At 35.3% G+C, this 13188-nt stretch overlaps 1 protein-coding gene across 2 annotated transcripts; it reads left to right on the forward strand.

Annotated features, from left to right (window-relative positions):
* The first annotated feature begins 5923 nt into the window (after positions 1–5923).
* On the forward strand, positions 5924–11221 carry LOC122314350 (probable RNA-dependent RNA polymerase 1). Of its 2 annotated transcripts, none has more exons than XM_043129871.1 (5): positions 5924–6076; positions 6744–7029; positions 7540–9386; positions 9890–10040; positions 10126–11221. In XM_043129871.1, the coding sequence occupies exons 2-5, from the start codon at positions 6802–6804 to the stop codon at positions 10927–10929; spliced, it is 3030 nt and encodes a 1009-aa protein (XP_042985805.1). In that variant the 5' UTR covers positions 5924–6076; positions 6744–6801; the 3' UTR covers positions 10930–11221. The 2 variants fall into 2 exon arrangements, with proteins under 2 accessions (XP_042985805.1, XP_042985804.1); XM_043129870.1 differs by lacking the exon at positions 5924–6076 and adding an exon at positions 6090–6229.
* Positions 11222–13188: the final 1967 nt, after the last annotated feature.

Genomic DNA, 13188 nt, shown 5'->3' on the forward strand with positions numbered 1-13188 from the left:
AATAATAGGTTTAAGAATTTTAACGGAAACGTAACCCTAATCTGTATGAGAAAGATAAAAAAATAAAAACTTTAAAAAACAAAACAAGGTCTCGATTCATAAATAAATTAGACCTCAATTTAAAACATTAAAAGAATAATCTGAACTTGTTTTTTTTTTTTTTTTAAGAAAAAAGAAAAAAATATCTAGGCTCATAAAAAGATTTTTAAATTAAATATCAAACCGAAAAATCTTAATTTATCAAAAGAAACAAAAGAAATATTTTATGCCCATAGTCAATATTAAAAAAATAAAAATTTGAAAACAGATTGGGAGGTGTTACATTATACACTTTCTATAATTGATTTTTTGTAACTGTTGTATATCTTAGTCATTAAGTTTTTATATTTTCTGAAGATAGAATGGTAGTCTTGTATATTTTCTGCTGATTGGCCAATCTTATGCTCTATGTTTGGAGTTTCCAAATAAGCTCCGACTTCTGAATTTACACATTGATTTTGACCATTCTAAAGAAAATGAAGACCAACTTGTATTGATGGAAGGTTCTCCTTTCTCATGCTGCTCAGGTCTTGTACCCATTGTGAATCCCCCCACAGGCTCTGACCTACCATATAATATCTTGTTTAAGATCAACTCCTTAATTCAGCTTGGGTCTGTTCATGATATGGTATTAGATGATTGATTAACAAGTGGAAAATAATAAAAAAATTTCTCAAACACTTTATATCACCCTATGGAGTAATGAGAGGATTATAAATGAATGGAAGACGAATAAATTGTAAACATTTATTTTAAACAAAAAATTACAATTTAATTCCAATAGCAAACATGTCAATCACAACAGTAGTCACTCTTTTGGGTTTGAGATTCTAAATGGTTCTTACCTTATCATGATCGGGTCCTATCTCCTAATCCATTAAAAAAAAAAAAAAAAAAAAAAAGGAATCAGGAAAAACCTGTGCCACAATAACAACATGAGTAGTAGTGCATGGGGCTTCAACATTGAGAATAATAAATAGTTGAGCAGATGCCATAAGTATTATTATTATTGCCTCAAGTTTATAGAAAGTTGAAATGAAGGGAACTTGGTTGCTCAGGTCAGTACTCAATAAATTAACCTTTTCCTATTGGGATTATTCTCAGATTACATAATGTCAACACAAAGAGCATCATCAACTCTAGTAAAAAACAAGAGAGTTGACATTAAAAACATGAGTGTATGCTCATGAGACAGATTGAAGAGAGCCACTGGTATATGATTAAAATGCATCATTTGTTAATAATAACTGACTACACCAACAAATGTAGGAACTGATTTTGCATATTTGAGAGAGAGTGTCTAAGTACACTTTTCTATAACAATAATTGATGAAAAGAGTATACCAGGGGGGCTAATCGGATCCCCCAACTATGCTTGTATGGAAGATGAGGAGAGGCATGAAAGTGAGGAGTTAAAAAAACTAGTCCTGATTCACTTGTAGAGATGTTATTTCCAGGAAGGCACAGATTAGAGATGAAATGCAATACAACATAGAAGGCTAAGGAAACCATAGAGCAGAAATCTGCAATTCATATTAACAAAGTTAAACTGTTTTTCAGGTCAGTCACTTTATTTCCTGCTGCTTCTAGAAAAAGTGAAGGTAGACTAAACTAATATTATTGTTAGTTTAAAATAGATCATGAGCAGCTCTAAATAGTAATAGTTTTTGGGAGGATAATAAAAGTAGAATCAAGATGAGATCAGCTAAGGGAGGATTGGGAAGAAGTTTTAAAAGAAAGAAAAGAGAAACATTTCCCAGTAAATAAATGAAAAAGATTGGATAAAAGGGGAAATCTTGTAAAGTGAAAGTAAAAGCGATATAAGATAGAGGGTGGCTAGCTTCTTCATAGATGGGAGAAAAGTTAGTAAAGAAATAACAGACGAAAAGTAGAAGAGAAAGTAGAGAAGATAATGATCTTTTGGTGATTCTAAGGTAGCAACATAATTAAGGGTTCCACAATTTAAAGTAGAAAAGGTAATGATCTTTCGGTGATTCTAAGGTACCAACATAATTAAGGTTTCTCAGAATAGATTCTCATCTATGATTTTCTTAAACCTTGCTGTTTTGTTATGCCTTGTTAACTTTAACTTATTTAACAAAAGGCTTCACAAAGCATGAAAAGTAGTGCACGTTTGATATTTCTTAGGAAAGATTTTCTTTTTTCCATCTAAAGTAAAAGGTTGCTTCAACTTTGCACAACCCGTGCCTTATGGATCATGCATTAATGTTATTTAGCATTCCCAACCTTCAAGTTCTCAAATATTGTAAGGAGCATTATGCAAGCCCGATAAATGCAATAAAGTAACTTTGGACTTCTTTTTCAGACTAAGCAGCTTGCATATTAGAAATGTTTTGCTTCCAAGGGTGAAAATGTCCAGTTGTATGGGGTTTGGGAAAGTTATGTTTAGTGGCCAGATTGATCATTAATTTCCTTTTTGTAATATGACAAGAGAGATCATAAAATTATTTTAAGATGAACCTAATATATATTCATGAATTATTAATCTTATAACATGGTCTATCATTAATGCAGAGAAGAAATATGCATGCACTCCTGCTAGTACTTAAATTTATTATCTAATTCTGGAGCTGGATGATAATATACAAGCTAGTATATATTGCCATGATCCTTGGGAAGCAAAATCTAATGATATTTATATATCGCAAGTACTGGATCACAAGTGGAAACAGATGATATTCTCTCAACTCTGATCCTTCTTTTGCTACATGAAAAAAGAAAATCTATATAAATGGGTGTGGCTGTGTGTGTTTCATGATTTGTATCATTCATCAATAATAATAGTTGATCTTCTAAACAGAAGATGTGTCAAATTAATTAAAGTACTTCCATGATTTGATAATATCGTACTCATGCTTGGAGACTTTTGGAAAAATCTATGTAAGAATGAATTTAAAAAGAAAAATGTTATAACAACCATCTTAAATATTTAAGCTCACGGCTCATGTACCTACGTACATGGTTGGTAGAAAAAGCTAACAAGTATTGCATTCCTTCATATTCAACACTAACAGAAACCGTGCAAAAGCTGAGATTTTTATGTCACAATCCACAACTATTCAAAACTAACAGAAGCTAAGCAAAAGCTAAGATTCAGATGTCACAATCCACAACCATTCAAAACTAACAAAAGCCAAAAGCCAAGCAAAAACTGAGGCTTTTCTCCATGCCCTAGGCTACAATACCAATCTCAAAAAACACAAAAATCACATCTTGATTTACATATGAAGAACATATTATTATGGACGGGAAAATAGTACAATATTTGTTTACGAAGCTTCTCAATCCATTCACCGAAACAGAGTTGTTGGAACTTGTCGCTGGTTTGGTCCGTTCAATCAGCTCGTGAGGAGTGGCGGCATTGGGCAAACGTAGGAGTGTCACGAGGTGGTGCTAAACAGAGAGACATTGTCGCTCGATGGCGCTGGGAAGAGGAAAAAGATGTGGGTTTGTGGCAAGGAAAGAGGGTGGGTTTCACGGGATGTTGCTCTAGTTTGCTTTGTTCTTGCAGGGAGTGGCGATGCTGTCGAGAGAGATGGCGTCTTGGGGAGGTGTTGCATAGAGGGAGCTCACGCGGGTTGCTGTCGAGGGAGGAGGGTGGTTTCGCTAGATGAATTCGAATGGGGATAAAAATAAGAAACCGTATTTCAAATTGAATCAAAACTGTGCGTTTTGGTTTTAAAAAAAAAAAACAAAAAACCAGAAGAAGCCAAGTAGTGTGTGCAATCTATGCACTGCTACAGTGGCTACTCCATAGAAGAATGATGGCTTTCTAAATCTGTCTTCTAAGTGCAAAAGCTATCAAAGTAATACATAGATGAGTTCCAAGGTCATTTCCACAGGGACAACAATGTTCATGGAGAACAAGCATATAATGAGTTGTGTTTGTGTGAGGAGGAGCGTGTTTGTGAAAGAGGCTACTTACACAACTAAGAAAATAAACAAGAAAAAGAAATTTATGTACTGATGTGGAGTGTATTAATGAAGAATGCTTTGGATTTTTTCTCTATTTTTTTTAATGCTTATAAAATTAAAAGAAATGAGTAAATAAATAAATGCTAGAGAAATGAGTGCAAGAAAAATAAAGATTGCAGGAAAATAAACACTTAAGAGACAATATATCAAACACCTGGGCTACAAGATTGTATCATCCTATCTCAAACTCTAATTTACTTCTCAAGTTCTATGACTCAATTGTCAATCCATTCCAAGTATTAACAATAGGAAAATAAAAGAATTAAAACCATATTTTTGCCAAATCTAAGTGTCTATAGAGTGCAAACAAATTCACTATGAAGCACTAACCATGAGAAACCTTGAAAAGATTACCAAGCTTCTACTGTGCCTTACGTCAATAGCAGAATAAGAACAAGAGTTTCAGGAATTTATATTCTCAAATATCTATTTGCAGCTCAATAGAATGGAAATCATAAAATTAAATTATTTCAATCAGCAGTTTGAACAAAAGAGATCAACAGCCCGTAGCTCAAGTTGAAAAGTTAGCCTAACATGTTTGAGTCCAAATGCTCCATCTCCATTTCAGAATATACTCCAAAAGAAGATGAAGAACAATATTAGCTTCCTCACAAGGGTCTGGAATCGAGAACCAAAAAGCCAAGAAGATGAAAAGAAAAACCGCAAATAATAACAACCCCTGAGTCCCAAACATAACCAAAAGAAAAACTAAGCTACCCCTCCGAAAAGAGAGACGTCCCACCAAAATCTTGGAGCCAAAAAGAATATTCCTAGCATAAAAACGAGAATGCCCAATTAATTCCCTAGCACCGTCTGAACCAAGTAAAATAAAAACAAGAGAAAAAAAATGCTGAATGAAATTCTCCAAAAATTCGAAACTGTCCCTGCATCTTGTGTTGAGGTCCCGCGTCCCAGCTCATGCCCCACGTCCGTGCGTGATTTTCTCTGCAGGTTTGCTTTGCCCGCCCCTCCATCTTGCGTGATCGTGCTGTGCGCTGAGGTCTGTTGCTGCACTTCCGAGGCCACGATCTCTTCAGCTGGGTTCGCATCTTGCATTTCCCCTCCCTAATTGTTTTGTAGTTGTGTGCTACACGTGCTCTACTACCAATTTCTTTGTGCATGGTTAAGTATTTCCAAGAATACCCATTTGTTGTAATATCCCTCTCAAATGGGGTGTAGGCAGCTCATGTATTTTTTTTTTCAGCAGTGTCCTGCAACACTTAACTAAGATACAAAATGAGTAGAATTGGGATATTAATTTCGATGTGAAATAGTTACATTATAACTCTTTTTAAGTGCAAAAATATTAGAATTTATTAATAGACTTAAGTATTATAATCTATTGTATAATTAAGTGCTTAATTTATTTTTGATTAAACAATTTATTCTTTTTAGTAGCTTAATCATGCAATTATGATACTTCATCAAAGAACTCAAACTCAAAATCTTCTTACACGTGGGATGTATAACCTTTTTCAATTCAACACATTTTTATACGTGAATTTACAATCTTTTTCAATTTTTCATAAATATTACTAAACTCATCTTAATATCTAAACATATTTAAATTAATTTGAGATGGTTTTCATATAATTCACTCTATCTACTTAACTTAATATTATTTATAAAGAACTCAGGTTAGGTTAACGTACGTCCAAATGCAGCCGTTATGGAACATAACATTAAACAACGTTTGTCATTTGTGAACTTAGTAAACAAGTGTTATAAAGCTATTGGATTCGTCAATGTTTCTTTACTTAGCTTGATCAGTTTATCTCGGCTAGGGGTAGTTTGTTAACAGTACTCATCTTTTGGAACAGAGGCTGCTTTCTCTTTACCCTCGTCTATATAAAGCTATTAGGTTCGTCAATGTTTCTTTACTTAGCTTGATCAGTTTACCTCGGCCAGGGCTAGTTTATTAACAGTACTCATCTTTTGGCGCCAGAGACTGCTTTCTCTTTACCCTCGTCTATATATAGTTGATCATGAGCCTTGTTTTTTTCCCACACCAGCAATTCTACACTCAGTGCTTTCCTTTCAAGTCAGGCTCTCTCTCTCTCTCTCTCTCTCTCTCTCTCTCTCTCTCTCTCTCTCTCTCTCTCTCTCTCTCTCTCCCTTCTCATTGAAGCCTTTGTCAACCTGGTGGTTTTGAGCAAATATATTGCTTTGAAATCTGAATGCTGGGTGGTTTCAGGTTGGCTTGAATTTTTCTTTTGCTTTTGGATTATGGTGTTTTTGATATTTAGTTTCTTTCAAATGCAGTAATATGTATCTAATTGTCAAATGCATGTGTTCTAGTTTTCTTAGTTGACTCTGTTTGCTCTGTGTAATGAGTTATTTTCAGAAAACAAAGTGTAAAATTTGTAAGAATGGTTTTTAGGAGTTCCATGGATGAACGGTGCAACTACGAAGAAAAAAGAAAAAAGAAAAAAACAGTGAAAATGCTAATCGCAAGCTTGATCTACTTGTCTTTAAACTAAGTTGTCCTTGGTAAATGTATCTCAAAGAAGAGATCTACTTTCCCCAATGACCATCATACAGAGATGTCTCTTATGGTAAATTTTTGTCTGCACATTTCCAAATTAAATATAAATATGTAGGTAATAATATCAAGGCAGTGCATTGAACTTTTTATTTTCTGTAATGAAGCATTCAAGTTCTAAATTCTGTTATTTTTTTCCCAACTATTGTCCATACTGAAACTGCAGTTGAAGCTTGGGATTCAAACTCTTTGATATTGTACCAGAGCCAAGGATCTTATACAGCATGGATAATATAGTGCTGCGCTTTGGAAATCAGGTTTCCAGAAATAATTTTTCTGTGCTCTGGAAGCAGGAAGATGTCTTTGGGAAATTTGATTTCAAGATGAGAAGATTGTATTTCTTTTTTTCCCATCTTTCTGTAGAGTACAAGTTTGAAATCTCCTATGAGAACATTGGGAAGATTGAGCTATATCGTCCACGTGGTCAAGCAACAAAGTTTCTTCTCATTCAGGTCAGCTGGTGAAAAATTTAATTCAAAAATAAATTTCATCAATTCTGTAGTTTATTTATTTTTACTTGCACCGGGTGCCCCGAGAACAATGTTTTGACTAATCTCGGGGGTGCACGGACACCTTAGGTAATTCAAGAGAAAAATCCTCCAGTCTCATGGTCCTTAGGGATTGTTTGCACTTAAGAGGATTTGAACCTTAAACTTTGGACAGAGCATAACACTAAAAGGCATTTACCAGTTGAGGCAACCCCTAGGGGTTAATTCTGTAGTTCATACAGGCATATAAAGCCAGTAATCTTGTTTCGCTCTTTTATGCATAAGTTGCTATACTCTTTCTTATCAACACTCCTTGTGTCATTGATGTAATCTATTTAATGAAAGGAAGTATTTTCCAACCATATAACATCAATAAAAGGCCCTTTTGCCATCTGTAAAACTTTTGCGTTCCACAGTTAAATATCAGTCAACATTACATAAGTTCACTAAATGAGTTCATGTTTGTATTGCTAGTTATTCGGAGCTCCAAGGATTTATGAGAAAAAAGTATCTGATTGTCATCATTATGAGTGGGTGCGAGGAGTTGATTTCACTCCATCCTGCTGCATTGGCCAATCTTATGCTCTATGTTTGGAGTTTCCAAATAAGCTCCGACTTCTGAATTTACACCTTGATTTTGACCATTATAAAGAAAATGAAGACCAACTTGAATTGATGGAAGGTTCTCCTTTCTCATGCTGCTCAGGTCTTGTACCCATTGTGAATCCCCCCACTGGCTTTGACCTGCCATATAATATCTTGTTTAAGATCAACTCGTTGATTCAGCATGGGTGTGTTCCTAGGCCCGCAATTGATGATTATTTTTATCAGTTGGTTGATCCTAAGAGAATCAAAATTGATCACATAAAAATTGCCCTGGACAAAATTTTTCATCTAAAAGATTGCTGCTATGAACCTGTGAAATGGCTCCAGGAGCAGTACGGATACACCACATCTACGCAACTTCCTAGAACTCCTGCTATTTCTTTGGACGATGGGCTTGTATATGTACACAGGGTTCAAATTACTCCATCTAAAGTCTACTTCTGTGGTCCCGAGGTGAATCTCTCCAACAGAGTCTTGCGCAATTATCCTGAAGATATTGATAATTTTCTACGTGTTTCTTTTGTTGATGAGGACTTGTATAAAGTTCAACCTACAGCGTTATCTTTATGTGCATGTTCTACAGATGAGGACAAGCGAACTAGAGTTTATGAGAGGATAATATCCACCTTAAGAAATGGCATAGTTATTGGTGATAAGAAGTTTGAGTTTCTTGCCCCTTCATCTCGTCATGCACTCGATAATTCTATTTGGATGTTTGCTTCAAGACCTGGCTTGACTGCGGCAGATATCAGAGAGTGGATGGGTGATTTTCAAGATATCAGGAATGTGGCAAAATATTGTTCCAGACTGAGTCAATCTTTTTGCTCTTCTAGAGAAACTGCCATTGTTGGCAGAGATGAAACTGAAGTTCTTCCCGATATAGAAGTTAATAGGGGAGAAGCCACATATTGTTTCTCAGATGGAATTGGGAAGGTTTCTGAAGAATTGGCTTGCAAAGTGGCAACAAAGTTAGGCTGCAGTTTTATTCCATCAGCATTTCAGATTCAATACGGTGGGTACAAAGGTGTTGTGGCTGTTGATCCGACATCATCGGTGAAGTTGTCATTGAGAAAGAGCATGTTCAGACACAAATCACTTGACACAAAACTTGATGTTTTGGCATGGAGTAACTTTCAGCCTTGTTTTCTGAGTCGCCAGATAATAATTCTTCTGTCTTACCTTGGAGTTGGGGATCAAGTTTTTCAAAAAAAGCAAAGGGAGGCTATAGATCAATTGAATGCCATGTTAAGAGATCCGTTGAGTGCACAGGAGGCACTGGAGATGATGTTCACAGAAGACATTACAGAAGTTTTGAAGGAAATGCTTTTATGTGATTACAAGCCAGATGCAGAACCTTTTCTTTCAATGATGCTTCAAGCATTCCATGCATCTATGTTGAGGGACCTGAGGTGTAGAACTTGGATTTTTGTTCCAAATGGGAGATTTCTGATGGGATGCCTAGATGAAACCAGAACATTGGAATATGGTCAAGTATTTCTTCAAGTTTCTCGCCTTAGTAGGCACCTCCATAACCAGTCAACGCATATGTTTAGTGCCAGCAGTTCAAACCCAAATAACTACATCTTTGAATGTGAGGTGGTTGTTGCTAAAAGCCCTTGTCTACACCCAGGAGATGTGAGAGTCTTGAAAGCTGTTAATGTGCCAGCTCTACACCACATGGTGGATTGTGTTGTTTTTCCACAAAAGGGAAAGAGGTAAGTCTTTAAAATGCAATAGTTGGTAATTCTAAAGCATGATATCCTATTAATATGTGCACTCACTTGCACCAGAGTTTACACATAATCCTATAGCAACATAAAATTCATCACATCCTATTAATATTCACGACTGCCTATTTGACTTTTATAATGGTTATAAGATCTAATGTAATCAACAGGGAAAACATTGAGACCCATTATCCTTACGTAGAATCTCAACATATAATATAAACTAGCAAAAGTTAAAATAGTAATATAAAAAATGCAATTTCTGAACATTCTAGATTCAGACTAAACTCTCTGTTTACTTTGCATTGTCAATCCTTCCTCTGCTTATGACTTGAAAAGGTTCCAAATTTGTTGGCTTACTGTGCCATTGCTTTTTTCTTTTTGTTGTTGTTTGGTCACTTGCCTTGGCCATACAATTACACAAAGGTCATGTTCAGCATTATTTCTGTATACACTCTTTACTAACATGATTTGAAAATAATTGTGTTCAGACCTCATCCAAATGAATCTTCGGGAAGTAATTTGGACGGAGATATGTACTTGGTCTGTTGGGACCGTGATCTTATTCCTCCTCTTCAAGTTGAGCCAATGGAATATGTTGCAGCACCAACCATGCAAGTTGATCATGATGTTACAATAAAGGTATCTAACCTCAGATTTCCATGTCCTTCTACACAAACTTTCTTCTATACCTAACATATAAGAGCCTCTACTTGTTGTCATGCAGGAAGTAGAGGAGTATTTCACTAACTCTATGGTCAAAGACAACTTAGGAATCATCAGAATGGTCCACACCGTTTTTGCAGACAGGGAGCCCCGTAGGGTAATGAGCCATGAATGTATGGAGCTTGCCAAGATACACTCAATTGCCATTGACTTCCCGGAAACTGGTATTGCAGCCGAAATACCTCCTCATCTATACGTCAAAGAATATCCCGATTTCATGGAAAAGACTAATAAACGTACCTACAGATCGAGATCTGTTATCGGAAAGCTTTTTCGAGAAGTGAAAGCCATTACACCACGTACAATTCCTGTGAAAGCCTTCACTTTGGAATCAGCAAAACTGCATTATGACCCTGACATGGAAGTAGACGGCTTTGAGGGCTTCCTCAGTGATGCTTTCAGAAACAAAAGTGAGTATGATTACAAGTTGGGGAACTTGATGGAGTACTACGGGATCAAAACTGAAGCTGAAATTCTCAGTTGCTATATGTCAAAACATTTTATTTGGAAGATGGATCTGGATGCAATTAAATATGCTGTAAAGTCGTTAAGAATGGAAGCCAGGACTTGGTTCAACGAGGGAAGTGATGCAGACAGTACTGATAATGCAAAAGCAAAAGCATCGGCATGGTATCATGTCACATATCATTATACTTACTGGGGTCGCTACAACGAGGGAATGAATAGGGCTCATTTCCTTAGTTTTGCATGGTGCGTTTATGACCAACTTATGCAAATCAAGAGGGATAAATTGAGCGTAAATGCTTTACATCTGCCATTGCCGGAGCATCAATTAAGTCAATGATCTCATTTCTCTCAACAACTTGTATGAATGTGACAGCTGTTTGATATGACTCCTATATTACCTTTGCTTTGTACTGTTATTGGTATTTGCTTCCAAATGCTCCAGGCAGATGTTTGGGGCTAGAGAATATGTTTTAGTTTCTGTTGTATTTGAATAGATTTCCAGTTTTGCATCTTTTTATGATTCTGCAATGTACAGAAATTGGTTTGGAATGTAGATATACTGTCGACAAGCGTTGTGAGAATATAATGATTGTATTTTTTTAAATATAACAATGGTTTTGTTGTTCCAAGTTTTCAACTCCCCTACAAACTGGTATCTATTTATTTCAATTTTGTGTTTATTTATTTGAACTTGCTCCTCTGGAGATTTTATGTTGTTAGCCCATCTGCATTTAAACTCTTTATTTTCCATATTCAAGGAAAAATTGTTGGTTTTGATCAATTTCAAAACGATTACATATGGAAAAAAAATCTTGTATGAATTTGAGAATTTGGATAATCTTGTACGAGAAATATTTTAGTCACAACAAAATTATATTAAAGTAAAGAGTAAATATTTTAGTCATAAAAGAATTATACTAAAGTAAAGAGTAAAGCTCCCAGCCAGTCGGGTAGAAATCTAACTTTAGCACCAGTCAATCTAACTTTAGCACCAGTCGATACAAATCTGCCATGTAAGATGTGTACTAAACTAAAATTTACGCCCATATGCACGTGATTTCATTTTATATTTCATCTCTTCCCCATCTCTCCCTCCCTCCCTCCCCACTCCTGCAATCTCCCTCTCTCTCTCTCTCTCTCTCTAAAATATGCCTGTCATCTTCTCTTACTCGAAGCTTCCATCTACCCAATGCCTCCTTTCTGCGTGTGGGAGGGGGTTGTAGAAAATCATCTAAATGTTAAGAGTTCATCTAAATGTTTCATAACATAAAATCATCTAAATGTAAACGCTATAAATACATAGCAGAAAATCATCACTTAGTCCATAGCAGAAAATCATCTAAATGTAAAACGCTTTGGGAAAGATGAACTCATCATTGAAATAAAACTTATTGGTGCTTCTGTCTTAGTCCAATATATATCTAAGCGTCTATGTCATTGTTCCAGACCAGTTCGAGAGCTTCCTGTTTATTTGGTTCTCCTATTTTATTGTTTATTTTCATAGCAGAAAATCATCTCTGTATATACATCCTTAAAAGAAAGGGGGTTGCAGGTGTCGGGGGTGGGGGGAGGGAGAGAGGGGGAAGAAATGGAAAAATAAAATGAAATCACGTGCATGTGGGTGTAAATTTTAGGTTGGTACATGTCCTATGTGGCGGATTTGTATTGATTGGTGTTAAAATTATATTCACACTTGATTGGCTGTGAAAATTTCCCTAAAGTAAATTAAAAAACTAATGTGACTGGATATAATTCGTCTGATTGTAAAGTTACTTTTAGTATAAAACATATCTACTGTATCACGTGAAACTACATTAATTTGTGGGTTTATTTTATTTAATCTTTTTGTATCTATAGTAGTTTTCAGTTTTCATCTTGTTTTAAAAAAGTGCCCTGACTTTATGTGGCCCCATATCTATTTGTCTTTAACACCCAATTTTAATAGGTGTGACGGCCCCACATTCCGCTTGCACTACAACAGAAGTTGTTTTTTGGGACAAAAATTTTCGTCTAAAAAACAGTGATTTTGTCTCAAAATATTTCTTGGGACGAAAAAAAAGATCTTAAGGTCATTCCAATAACAGTGTTCTAAAAGATATTTTAAGACGAAAATATAAATTACATCCCAAAAAATATCTTTTGGGACAACTTTGAGCAAAACCATTCATCGCGTTCGCACATAATATTTTTTTTGGAACGCTTGAATTTCATCCCCAAACCATGTTTGAACGGTGCAAACTTGATATTCAAATGCCAAATATGTTTGAACGCATCCTTTGTGAGTGGTCAATTGACACTAGTCCGTTCAACCAAATAGGCATGAGAAAATGTTCGAATAAACAATATAATAGTCAAACAGTAAAATATTTTTGAAAGTATTGATTTTGACGTTCAATCGAACCATGATAGAATTGAACGATTTGTTATGAGATGACATTCGAATGTTTAATTTCATGTTCGATAATTTTGTTCAAACGGTTTCAAGTAATGTTAGAATGTTTAATATCGATTACATTTGAATGTTCTGTATTAATATTCAAATGGTTTTACTTATTCTGTTCGAACGGTTTTTTGTCATTCAAACAATAACTATTTT

This window comes from Carya illinoinensis, chromosome 6, assembly GCF_018687715.1.
Source record: "Carya illinoinensis cultivar Pawnee chromosome 6, C.illinoinensisPawnee_v1, whole genome shotgun sequence".
Classification (NCBI taxonomy): domain Eukaryota; kingdom Viridiplantae; phylum Streptophyta; class Magnoliopsida; order Fagales; family Juglandaceae; genus Carya; species Carya illinoinensis.